Below are 26,003 nucleotides of genomic sequence, written 5' to 3'. Positions count from 1 at the left end.
CTCCATGACTATAAATGGTAAGGGGTGGGACCAAGGCGGGCACTACAGGTATAATTATGCCTGCTAAGGAGGGGGGAACTGGGATCCTGGGAATAAGGCTCAGCGTCCTCGTCAGAGCTATGCGTATGCTTGCTTGAAACAAATGCCAATAAACATCGCATTGCCTGCACTTCGGACTTCTGGTCTTCTGCTTCCTGTCTGCGTGACAAAAACCAGGGGAAGGGAAAAACCCCTAAACACACCCATCCATCCATCCCCATACACACCCCTCTATCTATAGTACTTATATGCCCCCCCACACTTTACTGTGCCTCTCAGCCTTTGATGCAAATCCTGAGATTGAGCCGTCGGACGCTTAGGGTGATGTGGCGGGGCAACGACTCACTGGCGCGGCGCCTCCTGCTGGTCATCCAGGGCATTAGCTCTTTCCAGCCTGGAGCGCCCTCTACAGGCCGGTTGATGTCTTGCCTGCCGCTGGCCCCTTGTCCCGCCTGGACCCCGGTGCCCTTTGCCCAGGGGTTCTGCCCACCGCGGTACCCTCTGTCTGGGTCTCCCCTCCCAGGGGAACCCCCATCCCCTATCCCCACCTATATCTGGGCTGCCCCTCTGCAGCCCTAGTACCCTTTTGTGGGCCCTTAGCTTGGCCTGCAGCCTGGGGCTTAGCTAGCCTGGAGCTCCCCAGCTCCCTCTGCCCTTCCCCAGCACTGCACCGCCCTAGGTCCCCTCCTCGGCTTCCCAGCAGCCAGGTCCTTCTCTCTCACAAAGCTAGAGAGAGAATCTCTTTTCCAGTCTCTGGCCCTCGGCCCTCTTATAGGGCCAGCCGCAGTCTGATTGGGGCGTGGCCCCACCTGTGGCTGCTTCCCCAATCAGCCTTTTCCCAGCTGCAGCCCTCTCCAGGCTGTTTTAACCCCTCTGGGCAGGAGTGGGGTGACCACCCCACTACAGGTGACCAGACAGCAAGTGTGAAAAATTGGGACAGGGCGGTAATAGGAGCCTATATAAGAAAAAGACCCCAAAATTGGAACTGTCCCTATAAAATCAGGACATCTGGTCACCCTATGGGATGCTTCCATGCAAGGACCAGGGTGGCGAAGAATCCAGAGTGACGTCCCATCTCCCCGCGCGGGCCTCTGGGGCTGGCCCCAAAGCAGAGGGCAGAAGCATCCGTCTGATTAGTCACACAGTTTATTGGCTTAGTTCGGGTGTATTACAAACAACGGGGGCTGTAACTTCAAACGGCTCGTCACAATTAAAAAGCACAGGAGCACGGGAAGTGCACTTCAGCCGAGTCACGCAGCGGGGGGCGGGGAGGAAGGGGGGGGCGGTGGGTGTGGACTCACAGAGGGACCGCCCTGTACACACACCGGCTGGGAAGGGGCCAGGCAGATGTGGGGGAAAGGGGCTAAAGGAGGGGGCTGCACACCAGTCTCCCGTTCAGAATGTGCTGGGCGCCTGCTTTCTCCCCCTCAAGCCACCCCCACCCTGGTCCAGCTGAGGAATCAAGGGCCCGATCTGGAGTCCATTAACAGCAGCAGCAGAAAGCCCACCAGGAGCAGACTCGGGTCCTATGTAACTAGGCTGGTGCCTGGTTTAAGACTGACTTGGGTCCAGAGCTAAACTGGAACCTGGGTGAGGTCTGCCCCGTAGCGTAACTCCCCATCTGCCCCATGTGTGGACTGGGGGGTGGGTCTGCCCCCAGAACAGCAAGAGCTCCCAGGGCCGGACTAAGGGCAGATCCGTGGAGCCCTAGGAGACAGATCCCCGCCCAGTAGGTGGCATGAAGCTGGCTGATTCTCGACAGCCACCTGCCGTGGAGGAGAGGACGCAGCCTGGCCCCACCCCAGGTTGGGACGGGACCAAGGAAGGGGCTACAGGAGGACAACGTGCACCTGGCAAGGGCAGCCGGGCAGGCAACGTCCCTCTTTGTACAGCTGGGTCACTCTCACACCGCCCTGCCACACCCCTCTTCACCCCCCACCCCCTGAGAATAGACATGATTACAGGGTCCTTAACGTTATTCTTCGGCAAAGATCTCAGCCATGGGGGCTAAGACCATTGGTTAAATGAAATAATTGAGGGGTGGTGGAATCGGCTTCAGGCGAAGCTTTGCCAGTGTCCATCCTGGATTGCACCAAACCCAATGCTGGGAAGCCGGGTGCCTCTTCCAGGGGTCACACAGGGAAGCTCGTCTATACCCCAATCCCAGGGGAGAAGCATCTGTGATACTGCTGCGTTTGAAGGCCAAGGGTCGGAGGCTGAGCACGGAGAGGAAAGTGTCGGCCTCCGTCTGCCCCTGGAGAAATGATTGTCACGGACCGAAGAGAACTGGCCAGCCTAGTGGAAAAATAGCAAGTGACTAACTGGGATCTGCTTCTCTGGACCCGGCCCTCCTCCTGCTACGAGAATCTTTGAACGGGAACGTGAGAAGCCTGGAAATGGAATCGGGTGCAAACAGGCGACGGATCCCTTATCCAGCAAAGAACACACGCAGTTACACACGGGCGTTAGTGCTTGGCTGGGTCGGCGCCTAGAAGAGGCAACAACAATTTGATTGTAAAATGTATTCCCTGTTGTAACATTTATTCGCTGTTGATCGAGGCTTCAGGTCGTGATGTCTCCCTGTGTGTGTGTGTGTGTGTGTGTGCATGTGAGCACATACTTTTTAACCCCTTGGTTTCTATTTGGGGGCCAGCTTCACTTCCCTCTCAAAGTCAGTGGAGCTAGGAGGAAGAATGGGCATGGCCCCGGGTGGCTATTTTTCCATGGGCACAGCCCCGGGTGGGTATATTTTCATGGGCACGCAGGCTGCTACGTGTGTTGTGCTCCATGACCTTCGCCAGGACCCCGAGTCCTCTCCGGCCGACTGACCGAACAAGGGCTAACGCCAGGGATGAGAACCGCCGACACGTAGTGGAAGGGTGCGAAAACCACAGCTGGGTGCAGCATGGAGTAGCCGTGGGGCGACACCAAGCACGGGAACCTTTCAAGCTGCGCGGCAGGGGAAACGCTCTAACAGCGAAGGCTACACAAATCGGGGAGGAGGGAGGAGGGGGGAGACCATTGTGTGCAGTCAGAGGCCTGATCTTTGGTTAATCTTTGAGACATCACATTAGGGTGAAATTTACCCCTCCGCAGAGGGACAGCAAGTAGCCTCGGCACCTGCCGAGTCCAGTTAAGCCTACAGGGCACGTGTTGTTAATCTTGCCCAGTGGTAATTTTCACATAACAGAGAAGCCAGGATGACGTCCCCCTTCAGGACCTGCATGCCTGGGCAGAAGATGCTCTTGCTACCTGGGTGAGATCAGCCTCTAAGGATGATGTGAGAGAACAGGGTGAAAACCAAGGGTGCACAGAGCCACCTCCCCACACTTTTATCACCTACCCATTAACTGACCGACCTGGTGTAAAGATGGCGGAGCTGGCACTGATGCACCACACATGCACCACACACGTGGCATAAACTGGTGTAACACCATTGGCTTCCCATTTACATCAGGTGAGAATCTGGCCCCATAGCGTCTAGAGCCGGGCGAACATTTTCAACAAATAAAAAGCATTCCTCAACTCCCAGGGCCAGGCCCTCCGAAGGCGTAAATCCACTGGAGTCAATGGAACTGGGCTAACTTACTCAAGATGGGGATCTGGCCCCAACTTGACCTTGAGGGCGTTTGGCGTGATTTCCGTGAACACGCCCAAAAGCTTTGGTGTTTGTCTGTCTGCAAGAACGTTCCTGGGACGCTCACGCGCGTACAAACATGTGCTCCGTGCAGGAAGCGTTCCCAGGGGCACCTCCTCAAATCCCTTCCCTCGTCCCCGCTCGTAACAAATTTCAACACTCCAGCTGGAGAGCAGAGGCGATACCAAAGACTCCAGCCCGCAACCCGACGCCCTGCTTAATGCCAAGTTCCCGGAGCGTTTTCACTGAGCGTTCGTCGAACCGTTTCCAGTAACGAGCCAATCTGTAATAATGTCTATCTGGGGCGTGGGAAAAAAGGTCTAAAGTCGTATCGATAAATGAGTCACTGCAGATGAATGACCCAGCCCCAATGCATCCCTGACTCTGTCGTCCTGAACCAAACACTAATTGAGCGCTAGCTTTTCCTTGCACAAGCTCCAATCTCTAGTCCTACCACTAACCCTACGGCTCGTCCTATTTCACGGCACAGGAGACCCGAGACCCACACCCAGGAGCGTTGTCTGTCTAGCCGGGAAGTCTTACCTCTAGCACCGAGCCTGCATTCTAATGGCGCCCCCGGGTCATGGCCCATTGCTTGACTTGTTCTGCTGGATGGGGTTTGTCCTGTGCTCCCATTGCCTCCCCTAGGGAACCCAGTAAAGGACCGCCCACTCCGAGGAGGGCCCAAAGGCAGCGAGCCAACAAGCTGCCTTTGGGGGACTTGCGGCATCCTGGCGAATCTGTCTGTTGCGGAGCAGAACTGCCACCCGGGTCATGCTCTGCTGCAGAGCCTGCGGCGGATCCTCGGCTGGCGTCGCTCCGCTGAAGTCGATGGCGCTCTGGCAGTTACACCAGCCGGGGTCTGGCCTGCAATTCATCGGGCGTGATCAGGGGAGCGAGGGGCTGACCTCGCCACGCCCACAGCGCTACGCTGCAGGGAGAGTGGGTGCAAGGAAAGCGATTAGGGATCAGGGAGGCCTCTGTTCTGAAGAGCTCCCTCGCGAGGTGTTCCCGAGAACGGATGTCAGCCCGGAGAAGAACCAGATGCTCCCTGGAGGGGGCTGGGGCCCAGTGGCCAGTTACAGACTCGAACCAGGAGCAACAAAAGAACTAACGCTGATCACAGCATCACCACTCACTTCACTGCTTTAAAAGCCAGGTGCCCTCCTTCAGCATAACACAGTTCAAGAATAAAGATATTCTGAGGCCGGAAACTTCTGTGAGTGACCCCCAGAGGAGTCCCCACGCTCTGGGGCAGACCCACAACAGTCAGCGGGTAGCTGAGAGTAGAATCCAGCCCCATCGCTTTACTTGGGGGAGGGGGGAATTCTGCTTTCAGGTACAGCTGGTGCAACCCCATTAGTGTCACCAGGCCTGCCTAGGTTTCAAGGAGGGCAGAACTGGGGCCTGGGTTTAGGGGTGTCTCCAAGCAATTGAGGCAGCTGCCAAACTCTGCCCCCCTTCAAAGCCATTTGTCGGGTCCCTTGCTGGGCTCCTTGGCCACAAAGTGAAAACCGTTTTGCTTTGCCAGGGCCAAATGTGCTGAATAAACACCTGGCTCGAGGGGACCCATCAATGCCACTAGGTGGCGCCAAAGGCAAATCATAATGTCCCCACCCATGCAGCAATGGGGCATCTGGCAGGGCACGCTCGAGTGAGGACATGCCAAGGGATTGGAGGGCTCAGACTTTGTCCAGACAAGCATGTTGCGTGCGAGGACTGCCCTGGACCGGGAAGGCGACAGCATTGATGCTATGGGGCTGCCGGTGCTGAGTGGGTGGAGGTGCTGACAGGGGACGAGGGCCCTACCTGTGGCTAACCAGGGCTCCACAATTTAATGACCACGAACATGTTCAGAACAACACTCCAGAACTCCCGACGAGCAGTCCCTTCTCCCGCTGGCCGAGACTTGGGCCAACCTCTTCCAATTTCACCCACCGTCCAGGGCTGGGAGCATCTCGGTCAACAGCTCAGTGGCTGATATCCTTACCGGCACGGCGTCTACAAGGGAAAAGTTCATGCAAGGGGAGACGCAGTCAATGTCCTTCCAACCACCTCGCTCCCTCACGGCCTTGTCATTCCAACAGAGAAAAGCCAGCTAAGAAATGAAGGAGCCGCTCTTCTGTAGAAAACAGCAGAGGACATGACATCACAGGGGTGTGGGTGCTGATAGGCCCCAGTTCCGGCATTCAAACCAGCGGGGTCAATAAAGTACCTTAAGGCTTGTGGTCACCACTGTGAGTGCCGGACATAGAAGTTCCTTCAGAGAAGGAGTGACTCCAGAATGACTGATTCTGCTGCCTGGAAATCCAGCAGGGATCTGTTTATTTTTTACACCGCTGCATTTTTCTGGAGCTGCGCGTTGCCCCTGGCACCACAGGAACGATCAACTTTAGGTGTTGAAACAACAGGTCCATCTCACAGCCCACCCCCACGGACCTTGGCCAAGCTGTGTTGGAACGTCACACACGGACTCCGGGGAGTGTCCTTTTCCTTTTGCGGCAGAAACAGTCCCTCTTGTGACTGGTTTGAAGGCTCGGGTCAGTGCTTAAAAACTCTAAGCAGCAAGGTCAGGCCAAATTTAAGTTCGGCCCAGCAGCTCACGTGCCGGCCGAAACCTCTGCTTCAAACTTCTTGTGGAGCTGTGGTTTGGGGCGCTGTGTCTGTGACTTGTCGGGTTTCCCCAGACCTGTCGTCGGAACAAACCCGGGGTGAGGGGGATAGTTCAGCTGCCGCTGGACAGGCGGGCTCTGTCGGCTGGGCTGTGGCCTTATCAAGATGATACAGGTGTTTCTAAACCGTGGCCCGTTGACGCCAGGGCGTGTGGAGAAAGTGCTGGGACGTAGGTGGCCTCCCTCCTTCCCCTTCCAGAAGGCCGGAAAGAAAGTCCTAACAACAGTCAGTTCTTGAAGAACCATCTAAGGAGGCGTCTTAGTCCTATGACCCTCTCCTGAGCCCCCCCCATCAGTGAGATCAGCTCCAGCATCCTTCGGATAACAGAGGAGGGTGTCATTTAACGAGGGGGAAAGCCATCAGTACAATTAAAAAAACGGGAGTCCTACAGGCGGGAGAGTTCCTTGATGGCCATCCCCGGTGGGCTGAGGAGCTCTGAGAAACCCCACCATGGCACAGGGGAGCAGGGGGAGAGACAAAGGCAGGGGGAAAAAAATAAGCGTGTATAATAAATATAATATTCAGCGCCGGTGGCGTATTGCATGGAAGCGGACGTCAGACGAGCGATGCCGCGGCCGGGAGATGGTGCTGCCTATTATACACTTTACAAACACTGCATTTGTTTCCCCAGTCTCTTAAGAAAAAGAAGTTGTGTCTGGTAAGTAAATAAAATACTGTGTCACTTGGAGTTTGTGGAACCTAGCGAACTATGAGGGACAGGGTAACAGAAGATGGGGGGCAGTCCTTTTTGGCTGTACAATGAGGGGAGGTCAAAAGGAGCCGGCCGACGTTTCACATCACCGTGCAGCATTTGCAACGGTGTTTCTTCATGTCTAGGTCCTGATCGGCCCCCTTGGGATCCGTGTCATTGGCCCCTGGCTTCTCCCAGACCTGGCTGTCTTCCTTCTGTGGCAGGGTGGCCACGGGCTCCACAGTGCTGCCGTTGGGTGGGGCGTGGTCCTTGCCCATGCAGTCTGCCGCTCCAGCCGCTGCTGGCTTGTTGTCAGCATCTTCGATCACCACCAGCTCGGCCTTGATGGTGCCCCCCAGGCCCAGCACTTTTTTGGTCTCGTTCTCGTCCTCCACGTTCTGGTAGCCCATGAAGATCATGGTGACAGGTTGATCTTTGCTAGGCTCTGCCCCTTCACCAGAGGCCAGGATTCTTGGGCTGTCCACTGGCTTGGCTTGCACCCCAGTGATCTCCTTCCGGGGCGTGGTGTTCTGGCTGGGCAGGTTGCTCCCGGGACCCCCCTTCTTGGCCTCTTCGCGCTCCTTGGCCTTGGAGTCCCTCCGGCAGGCCTCACTCAGGTTCGCCTCATCTGCCTTGTGGATCAGATCATCCACCTCAGAGGAGCTGAGAGGGTGCACCCCGTTCTCAATGGCGCCATCCTCCATGTGGACCGCGTGCACCACTGCGGGAGAGACAGAGAAGACAGTGAGGGCTCAGAGAAAGGCCAAGGGGGCGTGTGCCAGGCTGGTCTAGAGATGAGAGGTGGTGCCTGGATCTGGGGTAGGCAGAACCAAGCCAGGGCTGGGGGCTTAGGTTTCAGACGGCAGGAATCTATGGAGCTAATCTCACATTATCGCCCCCATCTGGAGCTGGACGCCTCTTGGTTTAGGATCTGACCCACACCCAGAACTCCCCTTCTGGATCAGGCAGCCCTTTTGAGCCCTTCACAGAGGCAGACACGCCCCACACTCCGCTGTTTGCTGCACCCTCGACCCAGTCACCAGAAACAGTGGTTGTCATTCGGTGACACTCCCAGATCAGCACTTGCTACTGTCCAGGGAATTATTCCAGCAAACCCCCATCTACAGTCAGGTGACGAGAACCAATGGCTTCTAAAGCAGTGCTTGGGACGGATCCCACTGGGCACCCACAAAGGAAAAAACCCTTTAAACAGGAAACCACCAGTCCTAGAATTGGTCAGCTAGGATACATCCACAGGCATAATCTAGACCAGGGGTCTCAAACTCAAATGACCACGAGGGCCACATGAGGACTAGTACATTGGCCCGAGGGCCGCATTACTGACACCTCCCCCCCGCTGTCCTCGGCCCCGCCCCCACTCCACCCCTTCCATGAGGCCCCGCCCCCATTCCAACCCCTTCCCCGAAATCCCCACCCCAACTCTGCCTTCTTCCTGTTCCCAGGGTGCAGGAGGGGTGTGGGGTGTGGCAGGGGCTCAGGGCAGAGGGTTCGGCTGCAGGAGAGGTTCGGGGGGCGGGCTCCAGCCCGACGTGCACCGGGGGCAGGGCAGGCTCCCTGCCTGCCTGTCCCCACGCCGCTCTAGGAAGTGGCCAGAACTTGGGGGAGGAGGGGCACAGGGGTCTGTGTGTTGCTGTTGCTTCAGGCACCACCCCCAGCAGCTCCCATTGGCCGGGAATGGGGAACCACGGCCAATGGGAGCTGCTGGGGGCGCTGCCTGAAGCAAGAGCAACACACAGAGTCCTGTGCCCCCCTTTCCCACGTTCCGGCCGCTTCCCGGAGCGGCGCGGGGGCAGGGCAGGCAGGGAGCCTGCCCTGCCCCGGTGCACGTCGGGCTGGAGCCGCTCTAGGTAAACGCTGGGGGGGGGGGGCGGGGGGGCCACAAGGAGCTTGCGGGCTGCAGAAAACAACCCCGCGGGCCGCGTGTTTGAGACCCCTGATCTAGATCATCCTCAGTACAGGGATGACAACCTGGGACATCTGTAAGAAAGAATCCCCACCCCTGAGATTAGTATACACAGCCACTAGGTGGCGCTACTGCTCCATACTAAGGCATTTGGGTTTGATTCCCCCCTGGTGGTGATGGCCTGTTATCCCCAGGGAAGGTGGCTCTGCTGTTTATGATGTGGCTAGCTTGGTGCACCTTTTCCCAGGAGCCAAGGGGGCGTGCTGCTTAGCCGACTGCTGCCCTGAATAATGCAAGGCAGCAAAATAGTGCAACCCACACACAGCTCCTGGGACGGGCCAGGAGAGAAACCCAAAGCACTTGATCAGAGCAAAAATAGCAGTCCACATACCAGGGTAGCCCCAAGCTCAGAGCTCCTGTCGGCATCCCGTGGAGATGCTGTTACCAACCTATCTAAGCAGAACACACGTCCAAGCCCAGTGTGTGGAGTAGGTGTGGGCCAGTGTCGGTTACCAATGGAACAGGGAAGGTCGCAGCACATCCTCGATAAGAGCCATTCATGGGGACTGATGTTCGCTGAAAATGGGGCTGTGTTTGCCCATCGTTTGTAAACTGATTCCCCAACATCTGCTGAACGCTACAAGGGGCAAAGTGACTTTTAAAGGTGCCTTCGCTTGTGTCAGCCCCAATGCCTCCCTGCACCCGCAAGATCAAAGCTGCACTTGACCGAAAGAGTCTGAATGTCCCTCCCATCACACCTCAGCTGCCTTGCCCAGCAATCCACGCGGCTTCTGCCACTCTGGGGCATTTGTCCCAGCAGCCTTGGCAAATTGCTGCATTGGGAAGGGGCGAGGGGAAGGTTGCAGCAAATCACTAAGGAGTTCCGATAGCGCACCACCCTCTTGCTATCCGCTCACAATCCCAGGAAGCGGCTGTCAGCTGATGCGGTGACCCAACACAAAAGGCAAAAGATAGCTGCAGTCATGGAGGCTCTCAACGAGAAAGCAAGGTAACACAGGAAGTCAGGTCTTATTAGCCCCCATTTTACACACTAGGGAAACTGAGGCACAGGGCAGGGAAAGCAACTTGCCCGAGGTCGCACAAATTAAGTAGCAGAGCCAGGGCCTGAACTGGACCCAGAGTCCAGCATCCAAGCCACGGCACCACACAGCTTCGACCTAAACAATGTTACCTCCCACACACGCCGATGCATCAACTCGAGACTATGTCATGCATCCTATGAATCTTTCCTCCATTTCCTGGGGCCACCCTGGGACATGAAAGCGCTTATCTAACATCCTCCAACGAGAGAGAGAGAGAGAATCAGAGCAATGCAGGACTGGAAGGGACCTCCAGAGGTCATTAAGACCAGCCCTCTGTGCTGAGGCAGGACCAATTACAGCTAGACCATCCCTGACCGGGGTTCCGTCAACCTGTTCTTAAAAACCTCCCATGATGGGGATTTCCCAGCCTCCCTTGGAAGCCTGTTCCAGAGCTTAACTCCGCTTATAATTAGAAAGTTTTTCCTAATATCGAACCTAAATCTCCCATGCTGAAGATTTCTTTCTTGTCCTATCTTCAGTGGACATGGAGAAGAACTGATCACCAGCCTCTGTATACCAGCCCTTTACATATTTGAAGATTGTTATCAGATCTTCTCTCTCTCTCGTCTTTTCTCAAGACTAAAGGTGCCCAGTTTCGTGAACCTTTCCCCATAGGGAGGTTTTCTGAACCTTTCATCATTTTTGTTGCTCCTCTGGACTCTCTCCAATTTGTCCACATCTTTCCTAAAATGGGGTGCCCAGAATTGGACACAAATGAAGCCTCATCAAGGTCAAGTGGAGCAGGACAATCACCTCCCGTGTCCTACACCCGACACTCCAGTTAACACACCCCAGAATGAGAACAGCCTTTTTCACAGCTGCACCACATTGTTGACTCATATTCAATGTGTGATCCACTAGGACCCCCAGATCCCTTTCAGCAGTGCTATTGCCTCACCGTTTATTCCCCGTTTTGTGGGTGGGCATTTGATTTTTCCTTCCAAAGTGAAGTACTTTGCACTTGTCTTTGCTGGATTTCCTCCTGTTGAATTCAGAGCAATTCTCCTATTTCTCAAGGTCATTTTTGAATTCTAAGCCTGTCCTCCAAAGTGCTTGCAACCCCTCCCAGCTTGAGGTCATCTGCAAGTTTTATCAGCATGCCCTCCACTCCATTACCCAAGGCATTCATGAAACTATTGCCTAGTGCCGGACCCAGAGCTGGCCCTGCGGGATGCCGCTAGAGATGCCCTCCCAGTTTGACAGCAAACCATTGAACACGACCCTCTGAGCACAGTTTTTCCAAGCAGTTGTGCACCCACCTTGGTTTGGCTTGATTTGTTCTTGACAAATCCATGCTGGCTGTTCCTTAGAACCTTACTGTTCTCCAGGGGCTTGCAGATTGAACCTACTGCTTCCAGGAGAGCAACATGGCGCTGGGTATTGGGCGGGGACGCAGGGTGTGGCGGCTGTTAGCTGCTAACCCTGAGTAGTTGGTGCCAATGACCCACCGCAGCTGGGGCAGGGGTCCGTCTGCCGGTCCCCAGGAAAGCTGGAGAGCGGTAGACAGCAGCGAACGGTCACTGCTGCTCCTCCGGCCGTGCCTACAGCCACCTTCTCCCTTCACCTCCCTTTTGGCCTCCAGGATGCCTGGGGAGGGAGGGACGCTCTTTGGGCCCGTACCTTTCATCTCATCCTCGTACACCTTGACCCCCTGCAGGCAATGATTCTTGGGGAGCAGGGTGGTGCTGGATAGGACTTTGGTCTCGCCAGTTACTCTGTCCTTCTCCACTGTGATCTCCACTGAGTACATGGCTGGGATACAAACAGGACAGTGAGAGTTAAACCAGCCCCCGGCTCCCACCCCGCTACGAGGCTCCAGCACTCAGAAGCAGGCAGCTAGCGTGGGGGGGGGGAAAGGGGGCACGTGATGGAGAGGAGGGGGTGCCAGTGGGCGAGCTCGGAGATGTTAGGTGGGGAGAGGCGGCAGTGTGCGTTCCAGCAGGGAGTGCGTGGCAGGCAGCCCCTACGTCCCGGGCACAGCCTTCCTAGCAGGATGTACATTACCTTCCAGCATCCTTAGCGCCTGGGCCATCCCAGTGCTGCCGTGAGCTCCCTTACCTCTGGGGCTGTTTGGTCTCCCCTCTTGGTAGCTGATGCGACATTGTGGACAGAGAACTGCTTCCATTGTCACCTCTCTGTCCAGAGAGCTGAGGGATGGGTCTAGCTCACCTCTCTCCACTGGCCAGCAGGATCAGGCCCCGCCAAGGACTCTGAGCAAGGATCTGACCCTCACTCCGGTTTTGTACATTTAGTAAAAACCCCAACTTTCAAATTCAGCTGTCGTAAGAACGGCAGGAAAGCGCCTGCTCTCTGATCTCTCGGATGGAGGCAGGAGGCAGAAGAGAATCTAGGAGTTGTTTCCGTCAGTCCACTGAGCAGATATGAATCAAAGACGCGCAGGGCTCGGCTTCTCCAATGAACAGCGAGCCCCAGGAGCCCAACTGCCCTCTGTGGCATTGTTCTCCCCTGTGCAAAGTGGGTGCAAAACACTCCCCCAGCTGGAATTCCCCACTCCCGCGGCTGGGAGGGTGTCCCCCCCCCTGCTTTGCGCAGGCGTCCGTGACAACGCAAGGCGCAAGGCGGTGGAGAATCAGGCCCTGGGACAAGTTCTCAGCTGGCGGAAAATGGCGTAGCGCCACTGGCATCTGTGCAGCGCTTCCTGGCTTTGGGCTCGTCTGCTCTCCTCTGGCACTTCGACTGCTGGATCCCCGTCGCTGAGAACGCCTCGTACCCAGCTCTCGCATGCTACACCTGAACTCTGAGGCCTGCTCTGTCCCCTTGTCTTGGTAGCTCCTCGATGGAGCCGTGGACTCTAACTTGGACTCTGAGGTTTGATCCATACTCACCGGGCTAAAGGAAATCATTTGCAACAGGAATGTAGCTTCCCTTTCATGCAACGTTGCTAAGCCCCGTTGTACTTAACCTGCAAACGCCAGAGCACCAGCAGAATGGCGGGATGGACCTACGGAGATCCGTGCTGCTAAGCGCTCCAAGCTTGCAAGCAGCCTTTAGATTAGCCAGCCGGCTTTCTCTAAGCAGCCAGGCTGCCGTGCTGCGTTGGGGGGTTAGACGAGCCATGCTATGAATCAACGTGTCCTTCCCTCCGAGCCAACAAGCCACAAGGAGCAGGAGGCAAAGAAAGAAAGAAATCAACCCAAGGGAACGTAAGGGGATTTCTATCCACAGGCAACCCAAACAAGTGCAGCTGCAGCGTGATTTCAAATAATAAGAGGGTAAAAGGGTAAGGCCAGAAACAGCATCTAAGATTATATAAATAACATTTCCGCCTGGGGCTTGGAAAGCAATCGAGCTGTATGGATCGCACTTGACATTAAGTGGGTTTACATGTATGTAACAAGCGTGTAGTTAACGAGTATCTCCACTTTGGAAGGCAGAGGTTCTGGGGCTGTGGCTTGGATTGTTCCTGGCATTAGCTCAACCTTACTGCGTGGTAGGACTCAAGGTGTAGCTCATTCACGCAAAGCAGGGCTGGGGTTGACCCGGTAGCTACACATGTGTGAAATGGCCCCAGTGGACGCAGTTCAGAAATAGCCGTGTCGTCTTTATGTCTGGTCGGTGTCGGGGATCGAAATTCACAGCAATGCTTTTGGAGCTACGGCACAGCTAGCCCACCGTGGAGTGGCCCGGCCTTTGCCCATCCCATGGGCAGGTGCCCGTCCACCTGCTTCTCGGAGATACAAACTCGCTCACGTTCTGAGTTCCATCTTCCCTGCGCCCTTGGGGGTAACTGCCAGATGACAGAGGCATACAACCAAAAGCTTGAGCCAATCCTGCATAGAAGGAGCTGTGGGTAGGACTTCTAATAGTTATTAGAGTTGGGCTCAACGTCTGGATTCACAGCCAAATCTAGGACTGGGCAAATAACCGATTTTTCGGTTTGGTGGCTGAACTGAGTAATTGTTCCTAGATTCCTAGATTGCAAGGCCAGAAGGGAGCATTGTGATCGTGTCTGACCAGGCCAGAGAACTGCCCCCAACCAATTCCTAGAGCGGAGTGGTCAGAAAACCAGCCAAGCTTGATTTAACAATTGCTTCACATTGAACCAAACTGAAAAATGTTCTGTTTTTCTTGATGCAAGAGGAAAACAAAAACATTTCATTTAAGATGGAACAAAACGTTTCGGATCAACCCAAAACAAAGGTTTTTTTTGTTTGGTTTTTGGGAAATGTTTGTAATTTTCTTAAAAATACCTTTAGGTAAATTCTGAAAAGAAACGTCTCTCTGAAACAAAAAACGGAAACATTTTGACATTTCCGATTTTTGGGGGGAGGAGCAAAACTATTCTCATTAAAAATGTCACCCAGCTCTATGGAGAGCCAGTGTTCCCAAAGGCTGAAGGGTTTCAGATTTGAGCCAGTCCCTAATTACTGTTAAACAGAACCTGGTGAGCAGCGTCACTTTTTGCGACTTTAATACACGCATGCACTGCAACAGGAGGGCTGGGAAAGCCCCTTTCCTCGCTCATAGGGTGGTTGGCATTCTTTGCCCCTCCATTTTTTTACATTGAAAAATGGCATGTTTTTTTAAACTGAAATTTTTGCAAAACATTTTTTTCTACACGGTCAAAAACTCTCTGTCTTGCACAAAATTCTCCGGGGGTGTTTTTAATTGGTATTTTTAAGCATGATCATTATTGACATTTTTTCATTTACCCAAAACCTGGTTTTCAGTTAAAAAAAGAAAAGCCACCAAGGCCAAGTATTTTTGGGAAACAAAATATTCTGTAACCGTTTTGAAAAGCACCAAAGATTTTGGTGGCAAATGGATCCCTTTCCAGCCCTGCAAAATGGAAACAGCTCCAACACTTTGAATTTTCGGTGTCTTCGTTTCCTGAGACAACCGTCTTCCCGAGGGGAAAACCACAGACCCACCTCCACTAGAGAACAGAACAAGATTACCGGCTCAGATCCTCATAGGTCTTGTGACACCAAACTCCCATTGATTTCAATGGAAGTTCGGCACCTCCGCACCTTCGAGGGTCTGGGCCATAGAATTTACTCACGCTGTTCCGTTCGGTTCAGTCAGACCCACTTGTGGAGCTCACCTTTGCTACGTGACGACACAGCGTGGAAAAGTGTGGGGTCTGCTTTATGAGAGTGGTACAGGGGGAGCTGGCCCTTTAAAAGGCCGAGGCACAGCCTGGCTTCTGCCAGGTGTAACCCACCGTCCCAGGGGAAAGGAATGGGGACAGGGGATCAGGTGATGGGAGCAAGAGACGTAGAACTAGGCCTACCGGAAGAGCTAAGTGGCAGCCTGAGTATAGTGTGTGTGTGTGGGGGGGGGGGGAGTCCAGGGAGAGGCCCAAAGGAACTGGAGGGCCAGATGAGCTGCTGGACAGAGGGCCTGGGGAGGGAGCTGGCTGGGACAAGGGCAAGTGAGTGACAGCTCTCCAGAGCTCCCAGGCAGGAGGCCTCAAAGAGATCCCTGCGGGAAGCAGGAGCCTGCTGCATAAGGGGCCCCAGCAAGGCGAAGCCCTCATAAAGGACTGTGGGCCTGGAGGGAGGGGAAACTGAGGCAGGGGCCAGCCCCGGTGAAGCCTTGCTACAATGGGTTTTGAGCAGCACAGTCCTTAGCGATTGAAATGCCCCATTAGGGTCACAATCCTGCACGGTGCTGAGCAGGGGCATCATGTGCTATTGGGCAAGGGGAGGGGGGGAGTTTGCAAGACCTTGGTTTGCCCCTCCTCCAACCTTTCCTAGGCCTATAGGCTCCATTCTGTCTTCCACTCCCCCTCCCAGACTGACAATCACAGATAATGGTCTCTGTGCCGGTGCAGTTTTGCCCCCTGGCCCCCCTGAATTTTTCTGAAATGACACCCCTGGCGCGGAGTCCCCTCAGCCTCTGGGGAGTCAGCGCGTCCTGGGCCGGGGCCCATGATCACCTAGTCTATAGCCACGCCAGGGCAGAGGCCAAAGGTGCGATGCGCAGGGGGTGTGTATGTGTCCCCACAGGCCGGTCCCTGCAGGATTGGCTACAAGAGGCTGGATTGGCAGCTACACTAGATCTCGGATAAAACTCAAGAAGCCACAACACGAGGGACTGAATCAAATAAAGATTCAGCCAGCCAACTGGCTTTGATTGGGGTGGGGGGGGCGTGCATGGAAGGTGACTCTCCCTGGTAACTCGAGTGCCGTACCAGATACAGAGCCAGGAAATGGGCTAAGAGGGAAACTCTTCCAGTGTGTCCTTAACGTACGGGGCCGTGCGCCCAGCACTGCATCGGGCGACCCCGTGTCTCACGTGAGAAGTGCGTGACTCACGTTTCCTTGGATGCGCCAGACACTGGGTACCCAGCACTGCTCCAAGTGCTGACTGCCTGGTACAAGGCGGATTTCAGCCTGCCCCTAATAGGATCTGGCTGGCATCAGGGGCCTTCGCATGCCCTTCCCCCGGGGAACGGTTCCACGTGCAGAGCGTACGACTTGTATCGATGGACCATCAAATTAATGGCTGTCTGCAATTCTAAGCCCGGGTAATGGACACCAATAACCTCAACCTACCTGGCTGAACACCCCGACCCTACCCTGCACATTCCTAACCCTAACCCTATCCCTGACCCCCGTGCCATACACCCCTGTCCCCAACTCCCGCTGATAGACACCTGCAACCCTGCTCTGAGCACTGTGGCTTTGCTGCGATTTTCTCTTCCGAGACAGCACGACCCTGGTGTAGCCCCACGGCATCCTGCCCCCATCCAGCGCTAAGTACCATGGGGCAGTAGGACTCCAGCGTCCTCCCCGGGACGAGAGGCAACGTACGTACCTGCCTTCATCATGTCAGTGCCCTCCACCGACTTCATGGGGCTGTTGGAGATCTTCTGCTCCGCTTTGGGAAAGAAGAGGAAAAACAATGACTTCTCTATCCAGGTGACCTGTTGTAACAGGGGACATGCCCTGTTCCCACCATGCCCTGCTCCTAACCACGCCCCGTGCCCTGCTCCATGACGTCCACCACAACAGGGGACAGGCCAGGTGATTAACACGGGCTTGCAACAGCAACAAGCATCCAGCTCGCCTCTTCGACCCCGCGCCCTGGGGAGCTGGGGGGAGGCACTTCCCACCACCGGGGAGGCTGTTGCCCTCTGCAAATGGGCTTTCGTGCCTTAGGTCAGCTCCTAGTTCACCCTGCAGAAAGCAGGTGCAGTCCGAGACGGCTGATAGCTGTTGCCCCTGGGTTTAATGGAGAGAGGAGAAGGGGGGGTTGGTAAGGTGGGTGACTGACTTTGGCAACCCACCCCGAGCCGTAGGGCTGGGGGCATTTCCAGGGCTGGGTGGCACTCAAGCAAAGGGGAATCTACTGACTGAAGGAGCCGTTCCCGCTCCTGGGGATCCACTCCCTGCAGAGCGAGGCGACTGGGAGCTCAGCACCGATTGGCATCCAGCGGCCAAGCCTGCCCGAGTGCTGCCCAGCCGTGCGGCGGGACCAAGGACTGCAAGGCCAGGGCACCACATTCTGCTTCTCCTGCATAGGAGGCCGCCACTCAGAGCAGGAGCGCCGGGGAGCTCGCTCCTAGGTGAGGGGAGTGTGGGTGAGACAGGAGAGGACCCACCTTTAGTTGTGCCCAGCGGAGTCTGCAAAACAGAACGGCGAGGTTACAAGTAGCACTGCTAACTCCCAGCACTCCTCTGGCACCCGAGTCCTCCACCCAGCCGAGCACGCATTAGCTAATCCAACCACCAGAACAGCAGACGGCTCCCCTGCTCCACTAGTTACTGCTGCCAGCTAGCAGCATTCAGACCCAGCGGGTACGTCTCATTCTAAGCATGTGGCTTGAGACTCGTTAGCTCAAATCACAGTACTTGGGGGCCGGGCAACCAGAGATAACGGCGCGCCCCGAATTGGTGCACTTTGAAAGGGGAATACGGTGCGGAACTGGCCACTGTCTATGTGCACGGATGGGATCAGGGCCGTTCAGCTGCTGTGTCATAGACCCTTTAGGGCTAACAGCAGCGAGTCCCCTTTGGACTGAGTCTTGTCCTTCACCCGGGGTCGAGCTCCCCAGCCAGGCGGTGAAGGAATGCAAATGGATTTGCAGAACTCAGTCAGGTGGATTATAGCTTCTTTCCAGCATTCTCTGTCTTCATCAGCACAATTATTTCCACCCAGTGACAAACACCAGCCAATCATCGCCTTTTAATTCCCCACGAGGCCTGACATCCCCATCAACCGGGCTGGGCGTGCGGAGGGCTCGGAGTGTCCACTCTGATCCAGCAGGGGGCGTGGCTGAGCACAGCCGCTGACGGCAGCTGCCCCGGCAAACAACCGTCTGCTTCCACGCCAGACTGGGCCATGCGGCTGATTAACCACACAAACAGGCCGCTGGCCAGCAGGCCTTGTCCTTGCTGAGCCCTGCAATGGCATGGCGGGGGTGCACCAGGCAGAGCTGTGGGGCTGGGGTGGGGATTTTCTCGAGGGGTGGATGTGGGCTGGCGGCAAAGCTCTGCTCTGGGCAAGACGGGGGCGTTATTTAGGGTTACCATACGTCCGGATTTCCCCGGACATGTCCGGCTCTTTGGTACTCTAATCCCCATCCGGGGGGAATTTTCAAAAAGCCGAACATGTCCGGGAAAATAGGGAGGCATAAGCCAGGGTCCGCCCGGCCCCAGCACGACCCGCCGGGTCCACAGCGCAGCCCAGCCGCCCCGGCTACATTGTAGCGAGCTCGGGCGGTGGGAGAGGGGGGATGCAGCCGCAGAAGGTGGCGGAGGGGCCGCTGCTGCCCCCGCAGGCCGGGCAGACCGTGCGTCTCAGTCAAGCCCACAGGACCATGGGGAGGCCGGGCCCAATCAGTGGCTCGGGCTTCCCTCGCGGGCGGGGACCCCTCGGCCACTGGGGGACCCTTCCTGCGGCCCCGTCGCCCCGCGCGGCTTGGAACCCGGAGCCGCGGGAGCTGTTTCCAGCGGGGACAGACAGGCCGGGGAACGTGCGTGGCGGCGGCAGGAAGGAGGCTGTAGTGCGGGGCGGGGAGTGCGGCGTGTGCCGGGGCTGCAGGGACCCGCGCCACCCCGGTCGCCGCTGAGTGTCTGAAGCCCCCGCCAGGCAGAGGCTGCCGGGGGAGCGGGGCAGGCGGGGGGCACAGAGGCTGCAGGGCGAGGAGGAGTAGGGCAGGCGGGGCCATGGAGGCTGCAGGGGCAGGACAGGCTGGGGGTGCAGAGGCTGCAGGGGTGGGGGGGTGCAGGGGCTGCAGGGTGAATGGGGAGCAGGGGTCACAGAGGCTGCAGGGGCGGGAGGGGTGCAGGGGCTGCAGGGGGAGGAGGGGTCACAGAGGCTGCAGGGCGAGTGGGGAGCAGGGGGCACAGAGGCTGCAGGGCGAGTGGGGAGCAGGGAAGCACTTAGCAACCCCCAACCAAGATCAGAGCGGGAGGGAGGAGGGGGCATGCGGGGTGCTCAGAGGAGGGGGCAGAGTTGGGGCAGGGACTTTGGGGAAGGGGTTGGAATGGGGGTGGGGAAGGGGAGGGGTTGGGGCGGGGCCGGGGCCCCCATGGAGTGTCCTCTTTTTTCAGTGTTGAAATATGGTAACCCTAGTGTTATTTTCAGGGGAAGAGGCACTGGTTGCCGCCTGTTTCGATCTCACCTGTTAATAAAGCCACGCAGTATTGCATACCCTATCCCCGAGTCGCCCCTGCCTGCTTTCATGTCACGGCTTGCACCGGTGCACGTGCAAAATACTCCTGAGCAGAACCGCCCCCGACACCCGCACCGAGTGGATACCCAATGCTGCCACTCCGATCTGGTGGTATTTGACCCCCAGGCGGCACACGACGGTGCAAGGCAGCCGGGAAACCGGGGCCTCATGTACGTGCACATGTCTGACTGCAGCTCGGGCACCTGCCGTTACACGCACGTACGACGCGACGACAGATGAACCGATTCCAGGCCCGTGACCCCGAACCCCGGGACTCGAGGCCATTCGGTGCATTACAGCAGCGGAACCCCTGACTTGGGTAAGGGTGGCGGAGGGTAAACGGAGGCAGCTGGCTCTGTCCCAGCTGTCTCAAGGGAACGGTCAGAGATGCTTTCCCGGGGTATCCCTTTAACCGCCCAGCCACTCTATGCCAACCTGTGCAGTGGGTGGGCCCCTGCATGGAGATACCGTTGCTATTCTGGGCTCCGCGGTTCTCTAGGGGGTTAATGGAACTGCCCTCTTTAAGGGAAGGTTTTGAGGCCAGCCAGGGCTAAGCTTTCCCCTCCTCCTGACCTTCTGTGTGTTTGCTGCTTTCTCCTCCTTTGCTGTCACCGCAACCTCCTTCCCCAGCTTCTCCTTGGTGGGAGGCGCCGAGTCCCCGTTCTCCAGAATCTCCAGCTCCTTCTCCAACCTGGAAGACAGAGTTCGGCTGCTGAGCAGCGTGCAATGGGAGGGGGCAGCATGGGCTTTCCCTCCACAGCCCCCAGGGCCAGCCCAACCAGTCTCAAAGGAGCCAAGTACAAGAGAGACACCCCCCCCCCCCCGGGGAATCTGAGAGCAAAATGCCTGGTTATGTTATCCAGGCAAAGATCAGCCCCCCCCCTCCAAAGGCCCCACCCCGCCGGCTTGTCCTGGGAGCAAAGGGAGGTGGAGGGAGAGAACCAAAAGAAAGGCAGAGGACCGGCTCCTTTGGTGCAAATCGTTGGGAGAGTTCAGAGTTCACAGGTAAAGCTCCCGCCTCCCAGCCCCCCCGCTCTACCCACTAGACCCCACTCCCCCTCCCCCAACACTGGGGATAGAAGCCAGGAGTTCTGGCTCCCAGCCCCCTCTGCTCTACCCACTAGACCCCACTCCCCCCCCAGCACTGGGGATAGAAGCCAGGAGTTCTGGCTCCCAGCCCCCTCTGCTCTACCCACTAGACCCCACTCCCCCCCCAGCACTGGGGATAGAAGCCAGGAGTTCTGGCTCCCAGCCCCCCTCTGCTCTACCCACTAGACCCCCACTACCCCCCCCCCAGCACTGGGGATAGAAGCCAGGAGTTCTGGCTCCCAGCCCCCCTCTGCTCTACCCACTAGACCCCACTCCCCCCCCCCCCAGCACTGGGGATAGAAGCCAGGAGTTCTGGCTCCCAGCCCCATCTGCTCTACCCACTAGACCCCACTCCCCCCCCCAGCACTGGGGATAGAAGCCAGGAGTTCTGGCTCCCAGCCCCCTCTGCTCTACCCACTAGACCCCACTCCCCCCCCCCCCCAGCACTGGGGATAGAAGCCAGGAGTTCTGGCTCCCAGCCCCCCTCTGCTCTACCCACTAGACCCCACTCCCCCCCCCCAGCACTGGGGATAGAAGCCAGGAGTTCTGGCTCCCAGCCCCCCTCTGCTCTACCCACTAGACCCCACTCCCCCCCCCCCAGCACTGGGGATAGAAGCCAGGAGTTCTGGCTCCCAGCCCCCTCTGCTCTACCCACTGCACCCCACTGCCTTCTTGCACTGCGATCTTGACCTACGGCGGCCTTGCTCTTCCCCCGAGTGCCCACAATGCTCTGCCCCTGCACCACCCCCCCACCGAGGCCCGATTCTGATCTCATATATGGTCTGAGCCAAAGCTCACTGAAACCAAGGGGAGTCCTTTTGTTGGCTCTCAATGGGGCCCTTCCTCCGTTGCAAACCCGCTGTAACTCATGGAAGCCAAAGGACGGACGCTGGTGTAAACGCAAGGCGAATCAGGCTCCGGATACGAAGCAGAGGGCACCGATCTTGCCCATCTGGTGATCGTACGACACAGCCTGAGCTCAGCCCCCCAAACCCGCCCCCACCCGCGGACTCACGCCGGATTCAAACCAACCCACCCGGGTTTTGTTGTTGCTCATTTCCTTGGCTTCACGCAAGGGCCTGTTTTCACCATCGCACTAAGCACGCCTTGCTAACCCTGCAGAGGGCTGATCGGTACGACACAAACCCCCGCGAAACAGGAAGGCGAGCGACTGCCTAAAGGCTGTGGGTGGGATCTGGAGCTGGAGAGCTCCTCTGATGGGCAGATGATTATTTATATCGCCCTAAAATTCAAATGGGGCTGTGAGTGTGGGAGAGAGAGAGGGGTGGAAAGGACCCCATCGCCTGCGTTTAACTGGTGGAACCCACCCATGGCTGGAGGAGTTAGACAGACAGACGGGAGTGTACGGAGACCGACAGACAGACAGGAGGGAGGGTATGGAGACCATCAGATAGATGTTTCATGGGCCAGAAACTCAACTGGTATAACTGGCATGGCTCCATTGCAGTCAATGGACCAATGCCGATTTACACCCCCTGAGGATATGGCTGTCCATGTTGCCATTTTGCCAAGCAAAGTCCCCAAGGGAGAGACCCCCCATCCAACTCCTTAAATCCTCTTAGGGGAGCATCGCCCCCTGCCCCCTCCACTCCAGCCACGATGCCCAATTTCTCCTACAGCTACCTCCGTGACCTCTTCCCCATCACTCCCACGGCACGGAGCAGCCGCCTAGCTCTGGACTGCCAAGCCACCCCGCTCCGTCCTCATTCAGATTCTTCCCCAAGATCTATTCCTGCCACGTTGCCCGCAGGAAGTGAATCCATAAGGGAGAGAGCACAAGGCCTAGGCACCATATAAGTTCTATTTTGAGGGCTTCTGTGGTGCCTACCCCTTTTCGCTGGCCCTCCAAGTTCACCCAGGCCCCTTGAAGCTGATGGGATCTAAGCACGTGCTGAAGGCCTGGCTGAATCAGGCGGCAAAGGGAGCTGCAAGTGTCCTGTCCACGTGCCACACGCTCTCTGCCAATGCCCAGGGCTCTGAGAGTGGACGCTCTAGTCCATTGGGCCGGCAGCACAAGATTTTTTTTTTTTTAAGTGGCTAGTGATTTGGGGCGTTTCCATTTCTGGAGGCCCAACCGAAGCACCTTCAATGGCCGGGATTTTCAGAGCAGCTCAGGGGCGTGGCCCTTTCTGAAGATCAGGAATCTCTCCTCTCATGCCCTGGGGTGGAGCATGTTGGAGCAGAGGTGCAGACATTTGGGAGTGGATTGTGTAAATTGATGAACCGGTGTCACTTAAGCTATCATCTGCCAAAGGGATCCCAGGCAGGCAGACCCTTCTGTCTGCTGACCCCCTGCGGGTGGATCTGTCTGCGCGGATGCCTTTGCAGCATCGGGACCCTCGGTCACTGCATCCTGCGGGCCACTTATTTCAAGGCTTTGCACCTCACCATACTTACCCTTCACACAGCGCTGCCACCGGGACAACAGCATCTCCTGCTGCTTATAAAAAAAAAAGGACAAAAATACCATCCCGGTTTGGAAAAGGGCCACTCTGGTCTGGGCTGCTCAGCGACGTCTGGCTGCTGGAGCTCAGTGGAACCGAGAGCTTGCAGGAGGAGGAAAGTTTTGGAGCTGGTGGGAGAAAGGGGAAGGGGCAGGCTGGGCAGAGGGTGATGTGTCAGAACAAGGGCAATCCCCCGCTGCAATTTTTCTGTGTGAGGTGAGGGTTTGCTGGTGGTTACATCATACGATTGAGAGTTCTAGCCTCAGCTCGGGGAGCGGAGTGCGATCTAGTGGTCAGAGTAGAAGAACCGGCGTCGGGACACCTGGGTTCTTCTCTTACTCTGGGAGGGGGAGTGTGGTCAAGTGAGTCGAGCAGGCAACTGGGCGTCAAGATACACAGCATGGATTCCTGGCTGCTTACGTGACCTTGGACAAGTCACGTCACTGCGCTGAGCCTCAGTTTACCTACCAGTCAATAGCGATATCTACCGCACAGGGGAGCTGTGAGCTAATCCATTAGCTACAAAGCACTTGGCCATCCTCTGCCAGTAGGTGTTTAGGGAAAGATAAAGTGCTAACATTACTGAGAGTTTCATTTTTCAACGGAAAGCAAAGCAGTGGAATTACACTGGATAGCGTTAACCGGTGCTCGCCCTCTGTCTTCCCCTAAGCACCTGCGGTCAGAGGAGTCTCCAGTGTTTGTCTCAATTTTGCCTTTTTAATCACCAAACAACTTATCGGCAAACCCCATTTTCCCCTCCCATCTCTACAGAGGGTTGAATCATAACCAGGAAAACAAGGCGGCCGTTGACAGAGCTGGCCCGACGACAAAAACCATTTATTGCGGGAAGATTTAAAAGGCTGAAATTTGTCAGCTACAGAATCTGATAAATTCTGGTGACAGTGTCGGGGCTGCAAAGGGTAGAAGAAAATGTAGCTTCGGACAAAAGCAATTCACTGGACGTTTAAAGAGCGTAAGATCATTGGGGCAGAGACTGTGTTTGTACAGCGCCTAGCACCCCGGGTCCATGATGGCAGCTCCTAGGCATTCCTGCAATAGAAATAAATACCTAGCTCTTATAGGGCGCTTTTCGGTAGATCTCCAAGCATTTGACCATCTTTAATGTATTCATCCTCACAGCACCCTTATAAGTCAGGGCAGTGCTGTAATCCCCGCTGGACAGATGGGGATTGAGGCACCAAGAGGCAAAGCGTCTTGCCCTAAGCCACAAAGGAAGCAGAATCCAGGTCTCACAGGTTCTAGGCTAATGACCTGACAACTGGACCATGGATCGAGTTGAGGATTTTATAACTCCCTAGCTTGGCTCGCCTCTCTCTGTTACTCCACTTTGGCCAGGATAACTCAATAGATCACAGATAACCATTCTTGTTATCTGTATAAAACAGCACATGGAGGCCACAGCCAGACCAGGACCCCATCGTGCCAGGCGCTGTACAAACAAGGCGGCAAACACTCACAGATCATAAGGCTAGAAGGGACCTCTCTAGTCATCCTGTCTGAACCCCTCCACAGCACTGGCCAGAGAACGTCCCCGGGCTAATTCCTGTTTGAACTGGAAGTTAAACCGGGCACAATTAACTCGAGTGTTGCCCCAATTCGATCCCGTCCACACGCAAAGCCCCTTAACCCGAGGTCAGGGCTGCTTCTAGCTCAAGATGGCTGGCCCGCCGGGGGATACAGGCGACAGTGGGAGTAAGCATAACTCATCCGCAGCTAACATGACCACTCTGTGTAGCTAGTGTTACTTTGCAGTGTGGATGCTCTCACTTGAGCGAGGCTATCGCTCGCGTTAACTCTGCAGTGATGGGCCCACACCTCCTAAGAGAAAACCCCTCTACTGAGAGCTTAAACAGGCAAAGGGTGGGAGAAAGGGAGTTTTATTAGCCCCATTTTACAGAAGGAGAAACCACCATGGCCACCAGAACTCCTGAGATAAGTCCTGGAAACTCAGGAGACTGGCTTAAAAATGAGGAGGTTTTTTAAAATGCCCCAGGAGTCTTTTATTTGCCTTCTTCGCTTTTGAACCTCGCAGGGGTCACGTTTTCGAGCCGCAGCCGCCAGGGCTAGAACGGTAGAGTGTGTCTACACAGCCATCGGCGGTGCGGCTGCCGTGCAGGTCGGCCTGCCCGTGTGATAGCAGTGAAGATGGGGCAGCGTGGGCTGTACAAGCCCATCCAGAACTCTGGCTACATACTCGCGTCCCCTCCCCTCTCGCAGGGTCCCAGCGCTCAGACTTCAGCCCACACCCGAACATCTACACCACAATTTTACAGCCCTGCAGCTCGAGCCCCGTGAGCTTGAGTCAGCTGACGTGGGCCGGCCACGGGTATTTCACTGCAGTGTAGACGCACCCAGCGTAAGCCCAGGGTTCAAACTCAGGCTCCCACGGGGTGGAGGGTCTGAGCGCCTCAGTCAAGCCGGTACCCAGGGTTCAAGGCCTATTGCCTTGCAATGTAGACGCAGCTCCACTGGACTCATACTCTGGGAATCTGCCAAAAGTATCCAACGATCCCATGGGTCGACATTCTCAGTCCTGTGGACGGTCAAGTTTGGTGGACAGTAATGTTTTCTGACACTGCACCATGAACAAAGTGCTAAAATGGCAACATTTTGGGAGGGCGCTAGGAAGTCTGGGATACGGGTGGTTGGATTTGGGCCTGCATAAGGCAGTGTAGAGGCTGGAGCCCCAGGGTTTAATAATTCCTAACCTGTAAA

The 26,003-nt window shown here is 56.3% G+C and overlaps 1 protein-coding gene across 2 annotated transcripts in view; it reads right to left on the bottom strand.

The window, feature by feature from the left end:
- Nucleotides 1-1,167: 1,167 nt before the first annotated feature.
- The window catches only part of PALM (paralemmin), a 69,879-nt gene continuing 45,043 nt past the window's right edge, over nt 1,168-26,003 (bottom strand). The window contains exons 5-9 of one of the 2 annotated variants that reach the window (XM_005281056.4): nt 20,287-20,404; nt 17,638-17,659; nt 16,851-16,913; nt 11,688-11,819; nt 1,168-7,761 (exon numbers count right to left, since the gene is read on the bottom strand). In XM_005281056.4, the coding sequence (XP_005281113.2) occupies nt 7,142-7,761; nt 11,688-11,819; nt 16,851-16,913; nt 17,638-17,659; nt 20,287-20,404 (955 nt within the window). In that variant the 3' untranslated portion in view covers nt 1,168-7,141. The remainder of the gene's footprint in view (nt 7,762-11,687; nt 11,820-16,850; nt 16,914-17,637; nt 17,660-20,286; nt 20,405-26,003) is intronic. The other variant, XM_005281057.4, reaches the window with a different exon arrangement.

Source organism: Chrysemys picta, chromosome 25 (genome assembly GCF_011386835.1).
Source record: "Chrysemys picta bellii isolate R12L10 chromosome 25, ASM1138683v2, whole genome shotgun sequence".
Classification (NCBI taxonomy): Eukaryota; Metazoa; Chordata; order Testudines; family Emydidae; genus Chrysemys; species Chrysemys picta.
Note: the sequence above shows the minus strand (reverse complement) of the source record. Positions and strands in the feature narration are given on the sequence as shown.